The sequence below is a fragment of the Embiotoca jacksoni genome, unplaced genomic scaffold, assembly GCF_022577435.1.
Source record: "Embiotoca jacksoni isolate LCO1_2020_lvr unplaced genomic scaffold, fEmbJac1.0.p SCAF_15, whole genome shotgun sequence".
Lineage (NCBI taxonomy): Eukaryota > Metazoa > Chordata > Actinopteri > Embiotocidae > Embiotoca > Embiotoca jacksoni.
The window spans coordinates 8,249,551-8,276,501 of NW_027185285.1; the positions used below are offsets into that span (position 1 = coordinate 8,249,551).

General features: G+C 41.6%; 1 protein-coding gene across 1 annotated transcript in view; it reads left to right on the plus strand.

Annotated features, from left to right (window-relative positions):
• The first annotated feature begins 1,140 nt into the window (after positions 1-1,140).
• Positions 1,141-26,951, plus strand: part of cacna1aa (calcium channel, voltage-dependent, P/Q type, alpha 1A subunit, a) — a 66,197-nt gene continuing 40,386 nt past the window's right edge. The window contains 25 exon segments of the mRNA XM_069149307.1: positions 1,141-1,273; positions 1,695-1,834; positions 10,323-10,414; positions 11,445-11,597; positions 12,037-12,224; positions 14,225-14,328; positions 14,497-14,612; positions 15,366-15,410; positions 15,551-15,634; positions 16,311-16,517; positions 17,058-17,170; positions 17,451-17,563; positions 17,670-17,801; positions 18,046-18,118; positions 18,561-18,678; positions 19,077-19,144; positions 19,300-19,406; positions 21,979-22,029; positions 22,838-22,976; positions 23,225-23,853; positions 23,997-24,346; positions 24,452-24,587; positions 25,213-25,342; positions 25,808-25,867; positions 26,695-26,801. Of these exon segments, the coding sequence (XP_069005408.1) occupies positions 1,181-1,273; positions 1,695-1,834; positions 10,323-10,414; positions 11,445-11,597; positions 12,037-12,224; positions 14,225-14,328; positions 14,497-14,612; positions 15,366-15,410; positions 15,551-15,634; positions 16,311-16,517; positions 17,058-17,170; positions 17,451-17,563; positions 17,670-17,801; positions 18,046-18,118; positions 18,561-18,678; positions 19,077-19,144; positions 19,300-19,406; positions 21,979-22,029; positions 22,838-22,976; positions 23,225-23,853; positions 23,997-24,346; positions 24,452-24,587; positions 25,213-25,342; positions 25,808-25,867; positions 26,695-26,801 (3,548 nt within the window). The 5' untranslated portion in view covers positions 1,141-1,180.

Consider the following 26,951-nt stretch of genomic DNA (forward strand, 5'->3'; position numbering starts at 1 on the left):
TCACAATGAATCTCGCTCAGTGTCCAGGCATGCTAACACTTTAATATAGCCTATGTCTGTTTCTGTGTGAGTGTGTGTGTGTTTGTTTTGTTTGTCCGTGTGGGTGGTGTGTCACCAGAAAATACACTTAGCAGAACATATTTAACTGACTCATAATGATGGCTTGTGTGTGTGTGTGTGTGTGTGTGTGTGTGTGTGTGTGTGTGTGTGTGTGTGTGTGTGTGTGTGTGTGTGTGTGTGTATTTGTGTGTGTAAACAGGTTGCAGTGGCAGAAACGAGCCCGACATCAGTCCATTTGAGCGCTAGGCCTCCTGTCGGTCTTACTCACTCACACTCACAAGTGTATTGCATACACTTGACTCTCCTTTTGACCTTTGACCTGAGAGCAGGGATATTATCTTAACTGACACTTCATTTACCGTGAGTTTCGCAGCCTGCCCTGTCATATGGCGCCGTAGGTGTACTTGAAAATTACCACAGAAGGAGCACCCTGATTTCCAAATGCTTACAAAGTGTGGAGATTATTTTTCTTTTTCTATATTAGTATACCAATGTTATCATTTTATCTCTGGATCTTGGATGTTGTTATTATAGCATGCATTTTTTGACCCTTGAAATGCATAAATTAAAAAAAATTAAATAATGATAGACACTCTTTGGTTTAATATTCTGTTTAGGATTTATGGTGCCTTGCAGCCTAAATAGTTGAATACAAAATTAATAATGAGGCATTCTCATCTTTTTATCTACTTGTATAGTTTACAAAACTGCTAATCAAGTTTTATGTGTTCGCATTTGAAAACAAAATAAAGCTCAAATCTGCAAGTTTTGGCCATCTGGCCCATCTCTACCATAAATATCTGGTCTGATTTGCACCTACACGGAAGCACTGTTTATAATAATGATTCTTAAAAACCCCAACTGGCTGCAGAAAGAAATGTTGATGTTATACAAACGCAGAAACATGTTGGCCTAATCAACCACTAAGTGTAGAGTGTGACAAACGTGTTTTACTCGTGGTACTGCTTGTTGTAAAGCTATAGAGGTGAGACACATCGTGCCATGATCTAAAAAACACTTACTATGTCAAGTTGTATTTTTTACATTTTGCGCATTTTATTTGGGGTAGAAACTGACTCGATTTGTTCCTTGACTGACCTTCCTCACTCCATTTGAGTGGATGATTTTAGCCACCATCATTGCCAACTGCATCGTCCTGGCTCTGGAACAACATTTGCCCGATGGGGACAAGACACCGCTGTCTGAACGCCTGGTAAGTTCAACAGACAATGTTATAGGATGTGTGCCACATGTAGACATGATGAAATCCGGGGGACAGTTGTGGCTTTGTTTACCTGGAGTGGAGATGTGTGCAGCTTCAGATTATTTTTCACTCTGGAAAAAAAAATGCAACTGTCCATATATATATATATATATATATATATATATATATATATATATTTAGGATGCATGACAAAATATAAATCTGCATATGCATATATAAGACAAATTCTCATTCATCTCTTTGTAGCCACACTTGCCTGCAAAAAATCAACACATTAAAACAAACTCATATACTTACTGAAAGCTGTCCTTCTTTATCTCAGTGTTTTTTTTGTTTTTTTAAGATCCCTTAACCTTCCTTCCTCTTTTCCCTCTCCCATCCTTTGCTTGTTCTCCCTCTCGCTCGTCAGGATGATACAGAGCCGTACTTCATTGGGATCTTCTGTTTTGAGTCTGGAATAAAGATACTGGCGCTTGGTTTCGCCTTCCATAAGAACTCCTACCTGAGAAATGGATGGAACGTCATGGACTTTGTGGTGGTGCTCACAGGGTGAGTGGCAAACAAATAGACACGAGGAAAGCACACACACACACACACACACTAACACTCACACACGTGCATGCATAATATGTACGAGCATGAAAAAACAAAGGGTTTTGTGAGAGTTTGTCATGTGTTTTAGTGTGATCCTGTATGCACATATGTGTGCGAGTGTCCTTTCCCTGCTCCTTTGCCCTAATGAATGGCTCCATCCTGCGTAAGGCAGCAGTGAGATCACAGAGTACAACTGCAGGCAGCCTGCAGCCTGGGTAGTGAACAAATGTCACCTCGATATATACAGAGACAGAAGGGGTGGGGGGCACAGCGGGAGCTGACACTGGAGAGAAGGCAAGGAGGGATGATGTAAAAAACAAGTTTACAGGTGCTGCTTGGTAAGTCGTGACAGAGAGGTGAAGGGAAATCATTTAAACAGACAGTAAGAGTGCAAAAAATGAAGGAGAACAAGAAAGGGAGGGAAAACAGCAGACCAGAGAGCATATAAAGACCAGCAGTGAAAACATGAGGAGATTTAGATACCAAATGCAACACTAAAGCAATTTCCTTCAGAAGGAGGAGGGTTGGACAGTGACCACAATGCAGTTTTGCATTGGACCACAATGCTATTTCATCGTAATGCTCAATAAGAAGGTGAGAACAAGCACAAAGGGACGCACGCCTGTGACAGAAATGTTGTCAATAAGGGGGAGTTAAGATACATAGTAATAGAATTAACATGATAAAGTTATTATTAGATTCCAGATTATAGAAACAGAGCAGAGGAAATAGATAATAAATCAGATTGACTGAAATAAAATGAGGGAAGAGGAGCTGAATGGTTGTTTGTACACCATGCAAATGGATTTCCATTTCATATTCAGTAATGCACTGATTTGTCTTGTATCCATTTGCCAATCCATCCATCAAACCCGACTGTCAAATGTCATTCCTTCTACCATACATATTTCTTTAAAGACACAGTAAGCTCCACTGATGTGTTTACGACTGTCACATATTGGTGTACGGGTCCAGCTAAAGACTGACGTGGTCTTGATGGAGATGATGCATGAGTGAGTGCATGAGTAATGAAAGAGGACAAATGTGTATTAAATGCTTGCGAATGTCTGGGAGCTCAAAGCTGATTTGCCACCGAACATGTTAAGATGGCCTTTAACTTCATGCTGTACTTTCCGCCTGCTTCTGTTGTTTCTTTCTGATTTCATCTGTTAAAACAGAGACACGGTGCATTTTAACAGCAGTCATACTTTTTTGCCCGTGTCATTAAATTACATAGTAAAATTGTACTATGGGCTAGTGTGTCCAGTGAAAATATTGTGTGGGAGTACTGGCGCAGATTATTCCACTGAGGTCGTTGCATGTTTGTGTGTGTGCACGTGGGGATTTGGAGAGCTTCATGGGTTACATAAACCTTGTGCATCTTTGCTGACAAAGCACCTGTGAAAAAAAAGTGATTGCCCCCTTCTGCCCACCTTTCTCTTTCTCACTCTCTCTCTCTCTCTCTCTCACACACACACACACACACACACACACACACACACACACACACACACACACACACACACACACACACACACACACACACACGCTGAGTGAGCACTCAGTCTGGCAGTATGTCCTTATGCTTTAATAAGAGCAATCATGAAGCCAAGTTCCTCTCAGTGTGGCACAACAGAGTGACTGTAAGAGAGAAGAGAGAAGAGAGGTGAGAGGACGAGTGTCAGAGAGACAGCAGGAAGTAGTGAGCCGCAGAGAGGAAGAAGGATAGGAAGGAGATGTAGAGCAGAAGGAAACGAGACCCCCATTTAATGCCTTGTCTCACATCCTCCCTCTCCCTTGTGTTTAGTAAGACAAAATCAATTATCAAAAATCCATTATTAAATCGTATTAAAACTGCTCCCCGATCTCTCTGTTGCACCAGCAGATCTTTTTGTAGATTATTCTGAAGTGAGGTGTCTGATGGCTTCGGGGTGATCATGGGCTCCACAAGCACTGGTTGGTAATATCTAGACACTGAAATGAAGTTGGTTGTGTTATGAATAGATATAGATGAGTGACAAATCACTCCGGGCACACACAAACAGGCAGTGGAAAAGACACAGTGCAGGAATTGCCACGATCTGAGGCGCTATTCTGCAGGTTGAGGTGTGAAGTAAGGGAAGTGATAGAACAATTAAAGGCCTAAAAACAAACGCATCATTGAAATAATTAGGTAAAATATAGAGGAAGGAGGCAGATGACTCGTAATAAGAAAAGTATAGTGGAATATTTAAGAATGTTTCATGACATCAACATACTGTTGTTGTGCAGTGTAAACGACAGTCGCCAAACATGATCGACAGTAAAGGTGAGTGTTATATTGAGAGAATATGCTGCAGTTCTTCCAACACACAAACAGTATACTGTACATTCCCATGATACATTATGGACACAGACTGAAGTCAATACATTTTACACTCACACACACGCACACACACACGCACGCACGCACGCACGCACGCACGCACACACACACACACACACACATACAGTTCTTTGTTGTGCTTTCAGTGAATGGCGGTTGTGTTTTTAGCAGGACAGCTCTTTGAAGATGAAAGGCTACTTGGCCTTTCTACCCACCTCTGGTGGAAACCTTTGATAACACTGACCAATGCACATGCATGCACACGCACACACACACACACACACCTACACACACACACTCCCACACACACACACACACAGACGCATTTCCACTTCAAACATTCTTTTCCGTTTCCGACTCACCCCTTGTGCACTTGCTGGCGCTCCCTTCAAACACATACAAACACACAAATGGCACTTAACACGTCTGAATAGATTAGCTAGATGAGGCATTCACTCTACAACCTTGTTAGATGTCATTTGATTTGTGCGCACCCTTATGTGTGCTGACCTGATCTGTTGTAGTAAATTGCCAGAGTGGTTTGGCACTGGGAATAAGCTAGTTGTTTTTTATATCCACTATTGATTATTAGTCCAATTACCCTTAGTTTATAGCCATCCCCCTCTGTAATGCCTTCCTGTACGCTTGTTCAGCTTCTTGATTAGATACGACGAACACAGAGAAGTGAAGGAGCAAAGCAAGGGAGGACCTTTTAATTACTTTAAAATCAACTGAAATGTAATATTCAAATTAATGATACATTAAATATTGTCAATAAGAAAAATTACTGAGTTTATTTGAACATTTAGAAGTATTATGAAATCATGCTGTCTTAAAGTGGTATGTCCATCCATCCGTTAGCTGTTTTTTTTCCTCCTCTTTAGAGACAATCCCAGCTGACACAGAACGAGTGGCAGGGTACACCCCGGACTGGTCACTAGTCAATAACAAGGCTGACACATGAAGGCAGACAACCTTTTCGCGCTCGTATTCACACCTACGGTCAATTTAGAGTCGCCAGTTAGCCTAAAGTCACATGTTTTTGGACTGTGGGAGGAAACTAGAGCACCCGGAATAAGACTCCACACAGAAAGGCCCCAGCTGGCCAGCAGGTTCACATCCAGGACTTTCTGGCAGGCGACCGTGCGTCCTCCAGTTTAAAATGTGTTTCAGGGTTACTGTGAGAAATAAATTGCAATTCTGAGTAGCTTTAACATTCAGATAATGAAATAGTGTGTTGTGAAGGTACTACCCTCATTTCTGACATGAAGCTACATGTGTAATGCTTTTTCCATCAATGTAAAATTCATCAAATATCATTATAAAAGGATAAAATGGCATTAATGATCTTCCACCTTTTCTTGCTAAGGTAGGGTTTAATATAAGAGAACATGTCCAATCTTGACAATATGTTAAATTTGAAATAGCTGAATCACGGTAAGAGAAGAAAGGAAGGACACAAGGAAAGATAAGTTGAGCGTTTGGAGGGGAGATGAAGCGATTTAGTCAGTGATGTGGACGGAGATAATTAACTACGTTTAGCTGAAGTCAGCAGGAAAGCAGACAGAGAGAACAGGCAAAAAATATTGTTTGTATAATGCGTTGGATTCCCAGGAGAAGTGGACAGTGGGGAGATTGTGTAATCACAGTATTGCTTATTGTGATTCTCCTCAATCATTAGTGTTCCTCCCTCTAAAGTGCAGGCGTCTGTGTTTACCTGTGCGTGTTTTTGGTTTAAGTGTACGACATATACAGGAGACTGCGTCTGTCCCTGATGAGGAAGATTTTTTTTTTTTTTCATTACAAATGACCCACTTTCCACCGTGCATACTTAAATAAATACAATTATTTTTCCGTCGATACGTTTCAGCTCCAACCTATGCCTGTTTGCTGTGCAGATGTGTGTGTCCGTGTACACGTGTGCTGTGTGAGTTGCGAAACATTTACATTAAAGAGACAAGAGATGAGGAAAAAAAACAACAACAATCAATTTAGCTCCTCCCTTGGCCCTGTTACCAAGGTGATGCAGAGATTCTATCAATGAGCCAAGGTCTCTGTTGCCATGGAAACACTTATGAATGAGAAAGGGCCCAGTAACCGTGGAGACGGTGTGAATGAGGAACTGCCTCATCGGTCTGACACTGTTTGTGACAGCAGATGCTGTTTAGAAATGGAATTATTTTTACCACATCATCATCATCATCATCATTCTTGGCACCTTCATCGCCATCGTCATCATCATCATTTTTGTCATCACCGTTGTCGTCAGCGTCAGTGTTACTGTATTGATAGTCATGTGACAGAAATAGATTACATTAATTGATTTGTACTTAATCAATTAATTGAGGGCAGGACTTCGTCAAATGGTTTCTGTATTGAGTCCCCAATAATGCAAACACAGATCATCATGTATTATTTATACTCAAAATGAAAACAGGTGTGTGTGTGTGTGTGTTTGTGTTTGTTCATGTCAGCACAGACAGCAACACACACACACACACACACACACACACACACACACACACACACACACACGCCGTATTTAAATATGCAGGTTATTTCTATCAGAAAATCACAGCCATCAGCATTGTTAAAATGTTCATACATTGCTTCATACAATGCTTCATACAAGCATTTTATTTATCCTCTAATGTGGGATTAGAGGATAAATAAAAATGCTTCAAGCTCAATACTGCAAGTCCCCACATTTCAAACACAGAAGGCTTAGTAGGCTTTCTGATCATCATCTTGTGCATCTTTCAGTGTGAATTAGTTTTTTGTTTTTTTTTAATAATTTGCTACTTTTAGTTTTCCTCTCTTCCTTGTGCATTTCTGTCTTCTCTTGTGTGTTGCAAGTCCACCTTTACATTGTCAAAATCATCTTTCCTCTCATTGCCATCCTCAGTTGCATCATTGTAGTGTTCTGTGTTGCTGAGTATCTTTCAGGCTAATGTATCCTTGAGCGAAACACTAAATCCTTACCTGCTTTCTGGGTCACGTTGTGTAGCCGAGCCTGCTCTGTGCCTTCCCTGTGAAGCAGTGTTCTCAACAAGATCTTATTGCTATCAAGAGTAACATACATTTATTGAAATACAACAACCGGTCAAAGAAATATTGAGTTTCATCTTCCTGCATGAGCAGACAGGAAGCTAATTCTGAGTAGCAATACAGTCAAAATATGTCTTAAACAATTTGTGTAATTTTTTTTTTTTTTTAAATTGTAACAAGTGAACATACAGTTTGTCTTTGCTTAAATGTTCTAAAAATACTTTTGATAAAATATTAGATTTTATTGTTTACTTTCTTATTAAGAAAGTAAACAATAAATAGATTCTTAATAAAATCTAATATTTAAACACAACCTGCATGTTACCCTCAACAACCATCGGCATCCATGTGCTCGCATGCACAACACAAACAAACGAGGGTATACCCATAAAAATATTGCTCCACAGTGAGCTCCTCACACAAAACAATGCTGGGTTCATTTTAACCAACCCAATGAGTCAAATGAACTCTATTGCTGGATTAAATAAGACCCACACTGGGTTATTTAATTTGACCCAATTTAGTGAGTGAAAATAACTATATTGGGTTAAATATTACCAATACATTGGGTTATTTCTTGTCTTATTGCCTTGCTAACTTTCTATTTAATAATGATATTAATAATAATGCTACATAATCACGATTGTTGGGTACTTTATATAAATTTCCCATAATCATGTACACACATTATACAAAGACAGGCCATCATGGTGGTGATTAAGCACGTTTATATTGCCTTGCATTTGATGGGACAACTCATCCATAACAGCTTGTTACAGCGAAACAAAATTAAAATGTTTCATTAAAAATATTTTTAACGTAAATACTTTCTTTTCAAATTCTCAACAAAGAAGATAGCCATTTAATTTTACAATATTATGCATTATTTTTTTAAATAAAATGGATATATGATGTGAATGCAGAACTATGAATAGGCTAATTTATGTTTCAAATTGGATGAACTTACGTGACAACTGCCGGTATAATGCATCTACTAATGTTGTGCTGTCTTGATGTGAGAGGATGTTACCGGTAAAGGTGACAGCAGCATTTGATGAAGTTAATCAAAGGAAGGAACAAAATGGAAGTCTGCTGCACAAGTCAGTTTTACCCCAAAAGAGACAGAGACCTCAGGACAACAGCAAAGCATATGGAGGTTGACTGGTTAGAAACATGATGCCCCTTACCTTCACACAATAATAAAATCTAACAATAGCTGACCAGCTAACGTTACATAAAATGTTATGATAAAAATGTGCAACACCACAGCTGAAGCCAGGTGAACAATAAAGCCAGGAGACCGTCACACATAAATTTTTATTTTTTTTAAATCCCAAAAGGCTGCAGTTATGGTTTAGCTTTAATTTATTACAGTACAGGTAAATTATTCATAATAACTTACCATAAAATCTGGCCTCTATGTCAACATCTGACCACCTCAAGAGATGAATCCAGAAAGTTCCAGCAGACAGTTGGACAATAGAGGAGAAGGATGAAGCAGCTCCTGGGTTAAAATATCCCAACCAGGTGTTCAGCTGTAATGAAACCCCTTACGACCCCTTTGACCCAGCATGATTAAGACAACGCTGTGTTTACAGTATCCCGAACAACCCAGCAATGTGTTTACAGACATAACCCAGCGTCGTTTTGTGGACTAGTGGTCAAAACTCCACATAATATGTATTAAAAAAATAAAAATGCTTTTCTTAATTCAATTTTACAGTCAGTTGATTTGCTTTCTTACTGGCATTGATTCTTTTTACAGACACAATCAGTTTTGATTGCTTGTCTTTGTTCCCTGTCCCTTGGCAGAGATGCCTTCTTAAGAAGACATTTGCATTTCTGTGATTTATAGGTCTCACTTTAATTGTATTGCTCCCAGCTATAATGTACCTCTAAAAAATGTCAGGTCTTGTGCAGACAAAGTACATTAATACCTTCTGACCAAACCAGGAACCTCTCAGTTACAGGTCAGCCTCTGACGAGGCATTTGATATCACACAATGTCATTACAAGGACTTGGGTCCTGCACTCGTGATGGAGAGCACCTACCAGTGGGGGGCTTCCTGGTTACGCAATACGGCATTCAAAACCACAACTGAGTATACCATCACCCATAGACCCTGAGTCGGTGTCGCTGTTCCCTTCGATCTTAATTCGTTGGATTCCTAGCAAAGCAGGCGGACTTCAAACCTGTGATTAAGGCTCTGCTGTGTCACTGGGCCTTTTAGTGGAACAGAGGAAAGCAGAAATGTGTCAGAGAGACAGGATGAAAGAGAGAGAGAGAGAGAGAGAGAGAGAGAGAAGTGGGAAGTAGGATGATTCACGGTGTGCGTCAGACGAGGGGACTGACTGGAAGTCTGGCAGCTCAAGGGAACATCTTAACCCTCTCAAGTGCACACAGACGCGCACATGCTGTTTACAATCTTCTATTCAGATGACGAGTGGCGATTCAGGTGCGGTAGCACACACCAGAACTTGTTTACTCTGTAGTCTGACGACGAGTTGGAGAGAAATAGATGTAGCAAGAATAAGAATAGGCAGAAATAAGCGAGTCAGCATCTCTGCTTCTCACCATCTGCCAGAGCTCCACCCCCCCCCCCCCCCACCCCCTCCCGCTCTGTCTTTCTTTCTCTCTCGGTGCCTCTAACTTTCTCTCCCCTCAACCCTCCGTCTTTGTCCTCCCATCCTCCCTCTCCTCCATCTCTCAATCTCTCCCCCTTCCCATTTTCTAGCCCCTCTCTTATCCTGATACAAAACACCCTCCTTTAGTGGATCCCTCCTTCACCCTGATACACTTCTCTGTCCTACTTCACTTGTCAGCTGTATTGATCAGCTCAGCTCTTACAGGATTTACATACAGTGCTCAGCTGCTTGTGTGTGATGACTTGGCATGGACGTGAGTGTGTTTGAGTGTGAAAGATAGAAACAGAGAGGTTGACTGACAGTGACAAGCTTATATATTGATTATATACTGTATTTATTTGATTTGCTGTGCACACTTCTGTGCATTTGTCTTTTTCCCTTCAGGATTCTGTCCACTGTGGGCTCAGATTTTGACTTGCGGACCCTCAGGGCTGTGCGAGTGCTGCGGCCTCTCAAACTGGTGTCCGGTATTCCCAGTAAGTTGATACTCCTCATTTGAACTACCACTAAAAATAAAGACTTTCTTGCAGTTTTTGCCTCCCACCCTTATGCCAAACAGCTTCTGTGTCATTCCTTAACAAATGACAAACTGATATTTGTAAAGTGCAGAATGGTTTTAGACTTTATTGAAGGATCAAAATAGCACGGAGAAGCATTTGGGTCAAGGATTTATGCCGCTTCTGTGTTGTTCTGCATAATGCACCAACAAAAGCGGCTCTTCTATGCACACTCTGCTCATTTTTAAAATGTTATGATGGCAGTAGAGTTCCAGCACGACTGCCACTGCAGTGTTATTAATAGCCCGTTCCCCACTATAGGCCTGAACAGGCAAACCAGGGCTTACTCATCACAAAAGTCACTCGGGTTTCTGTCAAATTGGAGTATGACACCATATATGTGCTGTACATTTGAAAAAAGGGTGGCAGCATTTCCCAAAACATTTGAGCACGTGAAATTAAAAGTCATTGACGCCTTTGAGACATTTTGTTTGTAAGAATATATATTTTAGAAAGAATTTATTTAATGTCAGCTAAACATGTCAGCAGACCATATTGTGTGATCACAGGTTGAATGACTTCTGTAGCATAAAACTGGGGCCTCCTCCACTCAGAGCAGCAAAGTAGTTAACTGTGTAATCTAAGAATCCTGATATAAGTGACTGATACAGTCTTTAAAGGAGATTTCATAACAAATGATGAATGCGAAGAAAATTTAAAAAAAAAAATCCCGATATTAAAGTTCTCATTTTGTCATGAAAGAAGTCATATACTGATTTTCTTACTGTCTGTGATTTTAGGTGCATTAAGCGGTGAAAAAAAGAACCATCTGGTGCAGGATATGAAGGGATTTCTTTATATAAAAAAAAGCTTAACTGCTCTGATTAGTAGAAGGAGAGAGCCGTCTTTTCAGATCCTGTGATTCTTATTGTTAGAAACCCGTTAAAAGTAAAACTTACGATGATAACTTTAAGGAAAAAAATCCTGATGATATATCTGTGTCCTTCAGGCTTACAGGTGGTGCTCAAATCCATCATGAAGGCCATGATCCCTCTGCTGCAAATTGGCCTGCTGCTTTTCTTTGCCATCCTCATGTTTGCCATCATCGGCCTGGAGTTCTACATGGGCAAATTCCACACAACCTGCTTTGACAATCACACAGGTACGGGAGTGTGTGTTCGTATGTTTGTGTGTGTGTGTGTGTGTGTGTGTGTGTGTGTGCGCGCGTGCGTGTGTTTGCCGATAGCGCAGTCAGGATTAATTTGCTTACTGTTTGCCCCAGAGAAGACTGCACCTGTTCCTGCTGAGGTGGACTTTAAATAGTTGCAGTGCTAAAATTAGTATTGAAATGTAGTTCAACTACATAGCATCTTTGGCATTAAATTGTTTGCAGTATCTCAAGCATGATTTTGTGATGGTGAATGTCGCCTCAGCATTCTCTATCTGTGGCCTTTGCCAACGTTTCCCCTAAAGGAAGTTTATAGATCAGAAAGAACACTGTGTCTACAATAACTTAAAAAAAAAATATATATATATACTGTATATATGTGCCTCTACCTGCCTTTTATTTTGATCCACCTCCCCATTCCTCCCACGTTCAGGTGAGATCCGAGAAGAGTTTCCGTGTGGGACAGAGCTTCCGTCGCGGCTGTGTCCACAGGGCACCACCTGTAGACAGTACTGGTTGGGACCAAACTATGGCATCACCCAGTTCGACAACATCCTGTTTGCTATTCTCACCGTCTTCCAGTGTATCACCATGGAGGGCTGGACCGACCTGCTCTACTATGTACGTATTGCTGAACAACTTATGTACACAATCGCTGACCAGAGCATGTCTACAGAGCACGATGCATCGAGTAAGGCAGGAATAAAATAAAAGACTTTTTGTGCCATTAGGTATGTGCGAGAATAACAAAGATCATTCAAGTGAAGAGAAAACAGCCCAGAATGTAAAACCCATCAGTCGTTGTCATGGATGGGCTGCAACAGCAGACAAACACCTTTGCCAGTTAATGAGAATTAGAGAAATCTATCAGTTTGTTTACCATGTGGACCCTGTGTTCAGGGGAAAGGCATAAATACATTACTTCTAATGTATTATCAAAGCAGTATTTCTGCCATATTTAGTGTTCCTTTTTTTTATGGATAAAACTGACAAGCAGAAGGTTAAAAGGTAAAAAGGATGAAATTTATCTGAACTCGGGTCTTATTTTTGTTCAACATGTCAGTCAGTAGTCACTATAGTATTTTCAGGTTTTGAATTGACTGTGCAACCAAACCATATACTGTATATATTTTTTTTCTTATAAAATATTAAAATTCAGCTGGTAAGACCTCCGGTGATTTCAACCTGTGCACACTGCATCTACCCATAAAATGGGTACCAGGTTCTGAACAGTATCATCACTCATGTCTAAGACTGAATAGTTCCCTGCCGTCAGTGGTAACGGTTGCTATGGAGACCAGAGGTAGATGAGGGTCTTTGAGTGTTACTGTAGTCGTCTCTTTTCCAATCTCCCTTCCCTCTCAGTCTGTCTTATTCCTCCCAGCTGCTCTTTTTTTTTTTTTTGGTTGTTGTTCTTTGTTCCCCCACTTTTTTCTTTCTTTATCTTTCTCTCCCCGGTGCCTTTCCTCCTCCATTCCTCCCTCTCTTCCTCCCTCCTGTCCCCTCTCACTCTGTGTCTCTCTCCTTGTGTCCCTCCTTCCCGTTGCTGCTCTATATTTAAAAGGGCCTGTTCAGCCCGAGTTATTCTTGCAGCTGCTGGGGAGGGGAGCAATAAAAGTTTAATGGTAGAAAAAAGTGTCTGCGGTACATTGGGTACACAGCGGCGATACAAGCTTTCGTGCAGGAGGAAGGAAAGATGGAGGAGACTGGGGAGGATGGAGAGGGGAGGCTAGGAGAAAGAGATCTTAATACAGGAAGGAGAAGCAGGTGTATCAAGGTGGGAAGGGTAAAATACAAGAAAATCAATGTAGAGGCTGAGAAGTGACAGGGAGGAGATGGTCACAGAAAAAAGAGGCAGGATGGAGGGTAAGAAGAAGAAGGGAATGAAGGAAAGAATGAACAAACATTTACGTAAATTAAAGAAGGCTGGAAAAAGCAACGGGAAGACACAAAACAATAGGGAGTGAATAAAGAAAATGGAGGAACGGTCTGGACAGGAGGATGGCAGAGACAGAGACGGAGACAGCAAAGCATTTGTTATACATTATTTACTCTGACAGAGCAGCTAAATAGAGTGGCAGATATGCATTTACTTATTGAGATGACTTAAAGCAAAAATCATGTCAGCCCTGCTGTAGCATATATTTCCAACAACAGTGGACAGCAGTGCACTGACCTCCTATTTCTTTAATGGCATCATTGACTGGACTTTCATTCTTGAGATTCACACAGATTATTATCATGATGTTTACTCCAGATTTTCTTCAACTATATGAACAGCTTCTTGGTATTCTGAGTATTTAAGGAAAATATAATTTGTGGCGTGTATGGATGCTTAACTTGACAATCAACCCTAAAAAGAAAAATAGTTTCTTCAATACAGAGACAGACTTTGACAAACCAAAATATATGCCTTTACAAATATTTCATGCAGCTGCTCAGTTTTGCCATCTGTTTCTGCCTTACTGATTTAATATTTGGATTCCAAACCACCTTTTAGGTTCTTGTACAATTGATGATGTGATGTTTCTGTTAGCTGAGATGCTATTTTAATCATGTACACGGGTAAAGAGTAAAACATTGATCACTCCGTCTCATGTCTCCCCGTGTGTTGTTTCCAGAGCAACGATGCCTCAGGGAGCGCATGGAACTGGATGTACTTCATCCCCCTCATCATCATCGGCTCCTTCTTCATGCTCAACCTGGTGCTGGGTGTGTTGTCAGGGTAAGTGTGTGACAAAGGGTTGGTTATTCATTATTTTCCATTTTTTTACATTCACCATTTAATAAATGGTAGAAAATATTTACAGTTTGTTGGATGTACGTCACACTAAAAATACAAAGAAATACATAGAAAGTTTCCAGTAAATTTGTGTGGTGTGCTTCCTTGTAGGGAGTTTGCCAAAGAGAGAGAGCGTGTGGAGAACAGGAGCGAGTTCCTGAAGCTCAGAAGACAGCAGCAGATTGAAAGGGAACTCAACGGTTACCTGGAGTGGATCTGCAAAGCAGGTATGTACAATTTATCATGTTGCAACTTGTTCACAGGCAATATTGTGATGTATTTGTTGGTGACTTAGGGATTATTGTTGTGAGCATGCAGGGCCTCCATATTTGTGCACACCGGCAGTGAACTAACTAATTCACAACCAGCTTGTGACATTACCATAAGGAGGTGCAATTTGATATTACTTGCCTAAAAATGATGAATTGTCTCACAATTCTGGACTATTAGTGTAGTAAAGGTATAAGTCTCCTCAAGATGTTACACAAACTTCAATTTAACGCCAGTGCACCTGTACAATGTGCATATTTGTCGTGATTTGAATCACTGTGGGAGGGATTAAAGACACTTGTTTTAATATCTGGATCAAGAAGACCCAGTGTTTGCCTACAGGTCTCTTTCCTAGTCTTTTGGCCCATCTGCTGAGGACAGGACAGATGTAGAGGAGATAAGAGGAATGGAGGGTTGGATGGTAGATTTAGGAAGGAGCAGATAAAGGAGCAGGTAGGAGGAACAGACCTTTGATCCTTGTGAAAAGACAATCTACATAAAAACAAGGAAGCTGAAACACAAAGGAGGGAGGGATGACTAACACGCACAGGTGCAGGCCAAACTCCTTCTTTACAGTTTTAATTAAATTAGAAATGGCAATTGATTATTAAAAAAAAGAAAAAGGTTGGTAGGTATTGTGAAAGTAACCAGATGTAAATTTAGTGGAGCTACATATTGTATTAACATGTTTGTTTGTGTGTGTTTTGTAGAAGAGGTCATCTTGGCGGACGATGAAAATGAAAATGAATATGATGGTATGAATTTCTACTGTGCATATGTTAATGTGATTATTTTTTTTCCCTCTCTTTTAAATGATACTAATAAATGTAACACATCAGTTTACATGTCAGCATCAGCATGTTTTTGTTACAGATACATTTTCTTTTGATTACAGGTACTCGAAGGCGAGCCACAAAGAACCATAAGAACAAAGCTGAGCTTCTAAACCCAGAGGAAGGGGAGGGCGACCTGGCAGTAGGTAAGATACATTGTGTGTCTCTCTCGCACACACGCACACACGCACATGCAGACACACACGTTTTTCCTTTATTTCAGGGGCCATTACATTGACTTGCATTCATTTCCTGGAGACTTACCATCCCTCATACTAATCTTAACCAAAACTTAACATTAGTCATTTACTGCACATTGTGACTTTGTAAATAGATTTATGTTCCCACAACACACACACACACACACACACACACACACACACACATAGAGGCAAACCACAGGTGCATAGAGATGCTATCTTATCTTGCATATCAGCATTACCTGACCCTCCTCTCCTCTCCTCTCCTCTCCTCTCCTCTCCTCTCCTCTCCTCTCCTCTCCTCTCCTCTCCTTTTTTTCTGCTATGATCTAAGCATCGAGAATAATGTAAACCTGTTTGAGTATCATTAATGTTTCTGTTAACATTCTGCGATATAGGAATAGGAAATTTTGACCTAATTTGTCTATTAGTTGATACAAATTTGAATCCTTCATATACACGCTAAGTGTGCAAGCAAGTACTGTGAACAGTAATGCCGGCATCAAAGCGGTAAAAAGAAACTATATAGATATATACCCTTAATTCACAATCATGCAAATGAACCACTGTTCACTTGACAGTGAAGCTGATGTTATACAATCTTCCTTGCTCACTCTTCCAGGTTCACCGTTTGCCCGCGCCAGCTTGAAGAGCTCCAAGCTCGAAGGGTCGACTTTCAAGCGGCGGGAGCGACGATTACGCTTCTTCATCCGACACGCTGTCAAGTCCCAGACCTTTTACTGGACCGTACTGTGTTTGGTGGGCCTCAACACAATGTGTGTGGCTGTGGTGCACTACGACCAGCCTGAACCACTTTCTGATTTTCTATGTGAGTAGGAGGGGAACGCACGCATACTTAGTGCAAGCATGCACAGATTATCTCCACAAATGCACAAATACTGTCATGACAGCTTACTGGAAGGGAGTGGGTGAGCAAATTCTTCAGTAATGTGACTAAATCCATGAAAGAGCTGACCCAACCATTTAGCACAAGCACATCCAAACACACAGCACCTTCCTCTCACGCAGATTCTTGTCTTATTCTCTCTCGTTTTAAATGTATACATACACACTTACGAACACTCATAAATGGGATAGAATCAACTGAGATAAGAAACAAAATGGAAACAAATGAATTGCAAAGAGATTAAAATGGTCTAAAAAATATATATTGAAACCAGAAGATGTGTTGAAATAAATTGCAAATAGAAATACACACTTATATAATCATGAAATACTGGCTTTTCTTGCGCACATATGGCTGGATGGCTGGATGGGTGGATGGGTGGATGGATGGATGGATGGATGGATGGATGGTTGGAAACAGAGACTGATGGCCCCCTCCTCTCTTCTTCTTCCCTCCGTGTAGATTTTGCTGAATTAATCTTCCTTGGGATATTCCTGACAGAGATGATGGTGAAGATGTATGGCCTGGGCAAGCAGGCCTACCTCAACTCCTCCTTCAACTGCTTTGACTGCATTGTGAGTCTCCACTGCGAAGAAATACAAAACAAAACACACCCGCATACACACACACACACACACACACACACACACACACACACACACACACACACACACACACACACACGTGTACAACCTCATGCAGGTGCAAACATTCACACCTATTAAACACGTAAAAATAACTGTGTTGGCACATATAAACCTCACATACACACAAATGTGTCACACTGTATGCTGATGTATGCACATTATTTACTAATTCTGATGAATAACCACATGCCTGCATATGCCTGTACAGGTGATATGTGGCAGTATATTCGAAGTGCTGTATTCCATCATCCAGCCGGGCACATCGTTTGGTATCAGTGTACTGCGAGCTCTCAGGTTATTGAGGATATTCAAAGTCACCAAGTGAGTCCGTTGTTATCATTATTTTTGTCATATTCAAATAAAGGCCGTCATATTACACTGACATCAACCACAACTAAACACGCCCTTTTTGGTCTCTGTTCATCAGGTACTGGGCATCTTTGCGTAACCTTGTCGTCTCTCTGCTCAACTCCATGAAGTCCATCATCAGCTTGCTCTTCCTGCTCTTCCTCTTCATAGTTGTCTTTGCCCTGCTTGGCATGCAGCTCTTCGGAGGACAGTCAGTGCTCGTTTCCCTTACCTTGATTTCTCTTCTACCTTCCTTTTAATAGTCATTAAAGGGAGTCTTTTTTTTTTTAAGTCGTTTTTGGAAAAACATATGTTGAGGTTGTACGATGCCTCTGGTTTTCACTGCCTTCTTCATGCTGACTGCTTCTTTACTTCTGTGTTCTTTCATTCACACTTCTCTTTTCCATCTCTCTCTCCTATTGTTTTTTTTTTTTTTTTTCCTTTATCCCCGCTAGGTTTAATTTTGAAAATGGCACCCCTCCGACCAACTTCGATACCTTCCCGGCAGCAATAATGACAGTGTTCCAGGTGAGCGGAGGAGACAATGTACTGTAAAAAGGGAAGGAGGGAGGGAGAGGCAGGTGGTGGGAGGGAGGGAAGCAGAGTGGTGGGAGAAGACGGAGGCAGGATTAGGACTAAACGATTAAAAGACGAAAGAGGATTTACACACGAGGAAGTGATGTAAAATGTAGAATGCAACTTTTGAATTCTTAAATGTCATTAGTCAGGAGCATGATTGTGCTAAAACCTGTTCACGTGCTTTAAGGCGTGTGTCTAAGAGAGACTGAGCGTGTGCTTAGACTGCAGCATTTTAAATGAATTGTGTGCACATGTATACACTCACCAAATTACTGAGTGTTAGTATGGCTTTGTCTGATTATTCGTGTGTGTGTGTGTGTGTGTGTGTGTGTGTGTGTGTGTGTGTGTGTGTGTGTGTGTGTGCGTGTGTGTGTGTGTGTGCGCGCGCCAGATCCTGACCGGCGAGGACTGGAACATGGTGATGTACGACGGCATTAAGTCTCAGGGCGGAGTCAACAAGGGCATGGTCTTCTCTGTGTTCTTCATCGTGCTCACACTTTTTGGCAACTGTATCCTTTGGCAGTGACATTGCAAAGAAGTATAGTGCATACAAAACACTGAGATAAAGTCGATACTTAAAGTGAGGACATTTACATTTTCATATTTTAAGTTTACTTTAGACTCAATACAAAGCTATGCAAAAGATACTGTAAGTGCATACATGCACACACAGGTATGAGCATTTATCCATGTAAGCCAAACCAGACACTGGAGAGGGATCTCTGTCTGAGATGTTATTCTATCATTAATGATATGCTCGCTACGACCTTCTAATGTAATCCAATATATCAACTTGCCATGAAATACATTATAATATTCGTGGTTTAGCCAAGCCCTTTATGCTCTATGCTTGTGTACAAACAATCTCCTAAATGCTTTTGGATTTTGCTTTTAACTCTGCGTTCAGACACTCTGCTGAATGTGTTCTTGGCCATCGCTGTGGACAATTTGGCCAATGCACAGGAACTGACCAAGGTACACTACAGTTTAATTATGCTTAACATCCCAGAACCGTTTCTTACCACCAGGAGTTTACTGTATACTCCATTCAATATTTTCTCCCCTCACTTGCACTGTTCTCACTTCAACCATGTCTTGCTTCTAATTCCCTCCCTAATTTCTTTCCGCAGGATGAACAGGAAGAGGAGGAGGCTGCCAGTCAGAAGATCGCCCTGCAGAAAGCCAAGGAGGTGGCTGAAGTCAGCCCACTGTCTGCTGCCAACCTCTCCATTGCAGCGTGAGTTCCTGTCACTATTACTGTTGGGCTACTCCATTTTTTTTATCACCGGCAGGAATTTTATAACATCTAAGAGTGTAAGCACTTACGCAGGATTCAGCACCTTGGAGAGAGCAACAGTGTAGCACACTGAAGTGATTGTTAATGACCCTGCGTTATCTATTCAAATTTGGACCCTTACCTCATCACTTCACCCGGTATCAATCTGACAGTGGCGACGTAGGTGATTACAAAGAGGTTGTTTTTTTTACATCACATTGAGCTTCATAGAATCTTTGCACTTAAAAACATTGTATTACAATACTGACCTTCAGTCCACTCCCTGATTTGGCTTCAATTTGAAACCACAAAGATACTTCGGGCCTTTCTCTGGCCCCTGATATATTTTCAGTATAAAGAAGGACGGTGTTGTCCCTGCTTCAAATTGTTGAATGAATTTACGGTCATTCTAAGAGTTTTAATTTTTCTATTTTAGTTTGATCTCGAATAAATTCCCAGCAGACTCGGCAAGGGAAGCTTGTGTCCAGAAAATCTGGATGTAAAGCTTCGTGTGTATTTCTATCATCTTCTAATATTCGTGGTGTGAAACAGGCCTGTGTAAATCTGGCAACAGCAAATTTTAGTGATAAACTGAAACACGCTCTTCTTTTTCTTTTTCTTTGTCTTTGTGACAAGCGCATATTTAATCACACACACACACGCACGCACGCGCACGCACGCACACACACACACACACACACACACACACACACTCGCACACACACACACACACACACTCGCGCACACACACACACACACACACACACACACACACACACACACACACACACACACACACACACACACACGCCGGTGTTACATTGATCTGGTCCAGCTCTCCTCTGGTCAGGGGAGTCTTTGATCTCTTTTTTCTGTATACACAGGGGTCTTTCCTTTCACTACTGGTAAAGTTCACACTCTCTCACTCCTAGATACACACAAATGTGTACGCACACACACACACACACACACACACACACACACACACACACACGCGCGTGTGCACACACACTACAGGGGGAGCCCATGTCTGCTTATAAATACCACACATATAACAGGTGCACACAGACCTGACCTCACCACACTAATTCATCATGCAGTATTCACACACAGATGCAGTGACCAGCGAATTCAATCCTATATTACACATGCACACACGTGCTCTTAACATGTTCATAATGTCATGAATCACACTGTTTCTTGTTACTGTTTGTGTTGTGTATTGTACTTCACTGTGCTGTGATCATTTGTGTGTATGCATCAGTAAACCTTATTTTAAATGGGATTCTTAATTACCTTTAATATTTCTTTTAAATACAGTGCATGTGTATATGTTTGTGTGTGCGAGAAAGAGAAATGTTGAGTGTGTGTTGGTTTAGTGAGGGAAGCTCCACTTGTGTACTGAAACATTGTGTACTGAAGTCCTGTCACTGACTTAGTAAAGCGTTACTAAGCCTGAACACCTCCACAGAAAACTGGCCACACAAAATGTATGTATATTACAGATGTATTTACATGTTGTTTCAACCTTTTGTAAAACCTAAGAGACCAGGGTAGAGTTGATAGTAGAGTCTTGGTTTAAAGTTGAGTTCAGCTCTCAGCAATACAGGGCTGCTGTGAGCACGACACTCCATTGTATCAGTGTAAATCCAAATCCTAATTTCTGTAGGATAAAAATGGAAAAACATTGAAATTCCAGTAATGTTTTTTCCAAGCAGGGATTTAAAACCAAGGGATATCAGCAGCGCATGGAAAATCTCTTAAGAAGATATTCTATGGTACTGTGGAATGAGGAAGGAGGCTGTCATTAAAGCTAAACAAAACCCAGGGAAAACTGTTGTAAGGCTACATGAAGTCTGACAAGTACTCTCCAAATAAAACCAGTCCCCCTTAAGCGCCCATGCCATTCGAACAGAGGGCAGGAATACAGGGACAATTTAGTAAACTGGTTTTGAATTACTTTGCTATTTTCAGTCTAAAAAGCTGGTAGGAGTCTCACAACTGTGCTTTCAGTCACTACAACTCAAGCACAACCTGCTATGCTAAACTAGCTTCTCCCTTTAACGTTTCCTAAACGGTTAAGGTGCTCTATAGCAAAGTAAAACATGACATTGTTTAAACAGTTGGAGTAAACTGCGGAGGTTTGTGGATTGTGTGTGTGGATGTCTGTTTGGGTGCGTGTGTTGTGTGTGTGTGTGTGTGTGTGTGTGTGTGTGTGTGTGTGTGTGTGTGTGTGTGTGTGTGTGTGTGTGTGTGTGTGTGTGTGTGTGTGTGTGTCGGGTTGCATTCCAAAAGGCTGAATCTTTTTGGCAAAAAACACATTTCTGAGATTTTTTTTCACTTTTTGCATTTCAGGAATAAAGTTTACTTATTCTCATGATTAGATTTTCACATCACTTTATATTTGAATCGGGATGTTTTTCAGAGTAGGCTAACTTCTTTTTAAATAACGTGGATGGAGAGCCCATTTTGGAATGAAACCCTCCTTCTGTTCTTTCGTGCCATCTCACTCACCAGCTGTTTCCCTCCTCAGCAACAAAGTACACAGTGAGTGTCACAACGCTACCGACCCCTTTCTGGACTGGTATTTATTTATTTGTTTATTCATTTCTGAGTCCCTTCTGTTTATTGACTTTACAATCATTCCTTGCTTTCTTTGGTGTTTTAGAACACCTTCCTTTCCTCGTCACCTTTGTTCTTACCTTTTATTTTTATGAATTACATACCTGGCTTTCTTTAGCTGTTCTTTGTGTTGGCTTATTTTGAAGAGTATTTTTTTCTGTTGCCTGCACCTCGCAGTACGGCTGTTGCTTTACTGTGGTTGACTGTTGGCCCTCAGAGAAAAGGGAGTTCACGATGATTAGTAGTAGAAGTTTTGGAGGGTAAAGAAGGAGGTGGTCACTGATTTTTCTGTATCAAGTTAGTAAAATGACTTCTCTGAACAGTTCAATCTATTTGATTCAGCTCAATGGGAATTTTGGGGGGCCATTTTCCTTCTTTTTTTTTTTTTGTTCATTAAATTGTGCATTCTTTAGCTTGGTTGGTCAATTATACATTATTATAACACATTTTGACCTTGCCTCAGTGTTATCCTCCATGTTGTGTCCCCACATGGTTTACCAAAGCAGGGCTGTCCTGTCTTGCGCTTTGGTAAGCCGTGTTGACACCCAGAGCTTTGTTCTTATAGGTCCAGCCAAATGACCCTTTATATGTCTGTGGCCCCTCAGTGTGTCTTTATGTCCTGGCTATTTTATGTACTTATAGTTTTGGTGTTGGTTTTCATGTCATCATACTCGTGTCTTTATGTGTACATTTGCACCGCATCAAGTCTTAAATCAGGTCTTAACGCCGCCAATCCTCCTCTCCCTCTCCGCCATGCTTCCTTTTTGCAGTAAGGAGCAGCAGAAGAACAACAACAAGGGGATTAATAACTCAGTGTGGGAACAGCGCACCAAGGAACTGAGGAAGCAGACTCTAGCATCCAGCCGCGAGGCCCTCTATAACGAGCTGGACCCTGACGAGCACTGGAAGGCAAGGACAGGGAGGGAGGAGCAGAACAATGTAAAGGACAAGACAAACGAGGGCCTCTAGACTTGTGCTATCAGTGTACACAAGTTACGGCAGTGATGATGATGATGATGTTAACATGTTGTCCACCTGTTTTTTTATTCATGCTGCCATGTGAAATTTTCCCACTTTTGGTCTTGCTAAGGAGTAAAACTCTCCTCTGTATCGTCAATCCTTCCCTCTATGCTCTCTGTCCTCTCCTCTTCTCGCAGGTGAACTACTCACGTCAAATCCGCCCGGACATGAAGACCCATCTTGATCGGCCCTTAGTGGTTGACCCCCATGAGAACCGCAACAACAACACCAACAAGACCACTGCCAACAATTTAGACCTCTGTGTCAGCCAGCACCATCCTGCTGATGAGCTCAACAGGCAAACAGGCCTCCATGAGCACCACGGCCAAGTAGGAGGGGGTGGTGGAGGAGGTTCCGCCCCGCCCAGGCCTCCGTTGGAACGGGGTGAGTCCACAGAGAGTAGGCGAAGCCGTAAAGGCGAGCACCACCACACCTCTCATGTCCGATTGGACGCCACAGTGATTCCTGGGCCGGGCTCGGAGGAGAGGCCGGCCCGGCGTCATCACCATACCCGGAGCGGCAGTCGAGGGGGGGGACAGTCAGAACACAGGAGGCCCAGGTCACATCGAAAGAACACAGAAGATGGCGAGGGTGGTGGTGGAGGACCTGGAAAACCAGGGAGGCATAAGAGCAAAGGGGTGGACGGAGGTGGAGAAGGAGGAGAGCACGAAGGAGCTGGCGAGGGCAGTGAGAGGAGGCCAAGAAGAAATCGCCATGGCAATCAAACAGACGGCGAGGGGAAGAGGATGTGCCAACGCAGAAGGAAGTATGTCCATTGCACATGGCTGTAGAAATGATGCACTTGTCCTCTGATTCAAAAAGTTTACACTATTTGTCTCTGCCCACTTTGTCTGTACTTTTGCCACACTTTTATTTGTATATCATTTCTTATCTCTTACCTCTTTCTAGGGATTGCAGTGTTCCCAACCTCTCTACCACACGGCCTATCCAGAAGACCCTCTCCAGGCAGAATAGCCAATACAGCGAGGATATGGACAACCTCATGAATACCAAACTGGTTTCCGGCTCTACTCCACCCAGCGATGGTCGCTCGAATCCAATTGCCAATCACAATGTAGCACCAGGCTTTGGATCGGCCCTCCATCTTACCAACAGTGGCACTCACGGAAGTTTGGTTGCGTTAGATAGCTATGGTAACATCGGACATCACCGTGCCAACAGTGTGATCAGGCTACCCCACCCTGACTACACAGCTGTAGATATGCCTATTTTTCCATCCACCAATGCCATACTGCAAGGTAAGAGATGAATAAATGTGTGTACTTTGACTATTTTCTTAAAAAACTAGCTTTCATTTTCAACCTTTCATCGTACCCCATGTTTTTTCTCCCCTCGTGATCCAGTTAATAAGAATGCCAACACGGAGCCTCTGCCAGCAAAAGAAGATAAGGATGATGATGATGATGAGAAGCGAGGCGAAGGAGGACCAAAGCCCATGCCTCCATTTAGCTCCATGTTCATCCTGTCCACCACCAACCCGTAAGTGGAACATGCACACACACTGACCGAAACTACATGAACCCACATAGATGGAAACACAATGCATACACAAAATACATACTTGAGGCATTTACTCAACATTTAAATTGTGTTTATCTTTAGATTCAGAGCTAAATCTGGCACTGAAAATACATGAACTGACTAAAGTGTCAACTACAGCATTTGTACACACACACAAACCCTTGCACGCACTCGAAGTTAGGGCTATAGTGGTAAAGAAAGGGGCGGGTAAACCTTGCTTTCCCTCAGCTGTTGGAAGGATCGGTCTCCGTTTAATAAATACAATCTCAATTAAAACTAAATCAACTGTATGTGGTTTCCATGCAAGATCGTGTGTTGGCGGTCACTGTGATAATCTGTTAAAGGGATGTCGTGCTTGTAGAAGAGATTGAGAGAGCAAGCCTCTTAGCGCATTAACAGGTGTAAAGTCTCCATATACGCTGAGGGAGGGTTGTGTAAACACTATTTCAGCAATTCTGGGGTGTGTACATTTTTGTTTATATGTGTTTAGCCTCCACTACAGCTCTAATTATACTCACAAATTAGATCTAATGGTATGCACAGCCCTAATGGAAGAGACAACCAAATGAGTTTGTTTTCCTAGGTTTCGACGGGCATGCCACTACATCTGCACCTTGCGTTATTTTGAGATGTGCATCCTGCTGGTCATTGCCATGAGCAGTATTGCCCTGGCTGCTGAAGATCCTGTCTGGCCTGAATCCCCTCGAAATAATGTAAGAAAGTCCATACATGTTCACGTATCAATGTTTTTGTGTGAATGATGTCTAATGATTTTGTATATGCTGGCTGTTTTTGTCTTACATGTGATGGGGTGGACCAATGGCCACAGTATCACATAAAACATATAAGTCACGCATATATAAGTCAAATCTCTTACCATTATTTTGATTGTCAGAACATAATTCAAAGAAATTGTTATATTTTTCAGGATTTTCACATTTTTCAAACTCATCCACAGTGAGACAAACTCATAGATTCCTTCTGTATAGCATGTTTTTTTTTTTTTTTATATAGGTGTTATAAACAGTTACAGTATGTTTTTGAAGTACTGCCTCCACCAGTAATAAAACAGCCATATTAAATATGCAATAAATTCATAGTACAGTATTTTCATTTACTTCTAATGTTACCAGTAGCTGGATGCAGCAGCAAATTAGTCCATCTTTTTCTTTGTGCAGGTTCTACGCTATTTTGACTACGTCTTCACAGGAGTGTTCACGTTTGAGATGCTGATAAAGGTAAGGCAGTGTGCCAAATCAAGACTGGACATTTTCCTCTGAAATGGACACGGGCGGAAGACTAACTTTTCCACTGGTGGCACCGGTGCTACATACTTTCACAGTTGGTCTCACAACTCGCACCAGCACGTCAGTTGGTGCCACCTGCTTTCTTTTGGTACTGCATTGTATGAATCAGTGACCTTGCATGCTAATGAATTGTTATCTTTATTTTCATTCCCTAGTTTTGCATCAATGTTAAAATTGACAGTGACTCAAAACTTGATATTTTCTAAATATTTGAATCTGCTACGAGCCGTGGCTGACATTATAAGCCGTCTTCTACCAGAAGAAAAGAAGTCAAGAGGGGGGCAGTTTTTCAGGTCATGTATTGGTCCCTGCAGATTTTGTGTTTCTTATTGCCGTCGTGCAACTTCAACTGTTTTGACTCGATAACAGTTTGGCTGCAATGTACAGGCCACATTGTCTACAATTGTGTTCGCTATCGTTTCCTCTCCCTAATCACTAGCCTCTTCCCCTCCCTCTTAATATTGTATTTAAAATAATCTGCTGTAGACCACTTCATTTTTAGAAGACAGTAACAGATTAATGGATTGTTTGTGTCCTCGACTTTCAGAACATACATCCCACATGTGCTGTGTGTCTCGCTGCTTCTCATCATTTACTCTCACAAAAGCAACCATGTTAAATTTTTAACTTACTCACTTTAAAGAAAGGTCAGAAATAAGACAATTTTTGTTGCAGTCTAAAGCCCTGACACTTATGACATTTATAGCACACCAAGACCAAATTGTGTGCCTCATACATGTTTTCTGTCTCTCTTCCAGATGGTGGATCTGGGGTTGGTCTTGCACCAGGGCTCTTATTTCCGGGACTTGTGGAACATCCTTGACTTTATAGTGGTTAGTGGTGCTCTGGTGGCCTTCGCCTTCACGTAAGTCTCCCTCCTGCCTCCCCATGTCCTCTCCTCTCTTCTCTCTTCTCCTGGCTGTCTGCTGCCTCACTGGTACCTTGGAGTTCAGCCTCCCGTTATTCAATACTCACTCATAGCGCATTTTTGGCCTCGCCTCTCTCCCCCACTCTC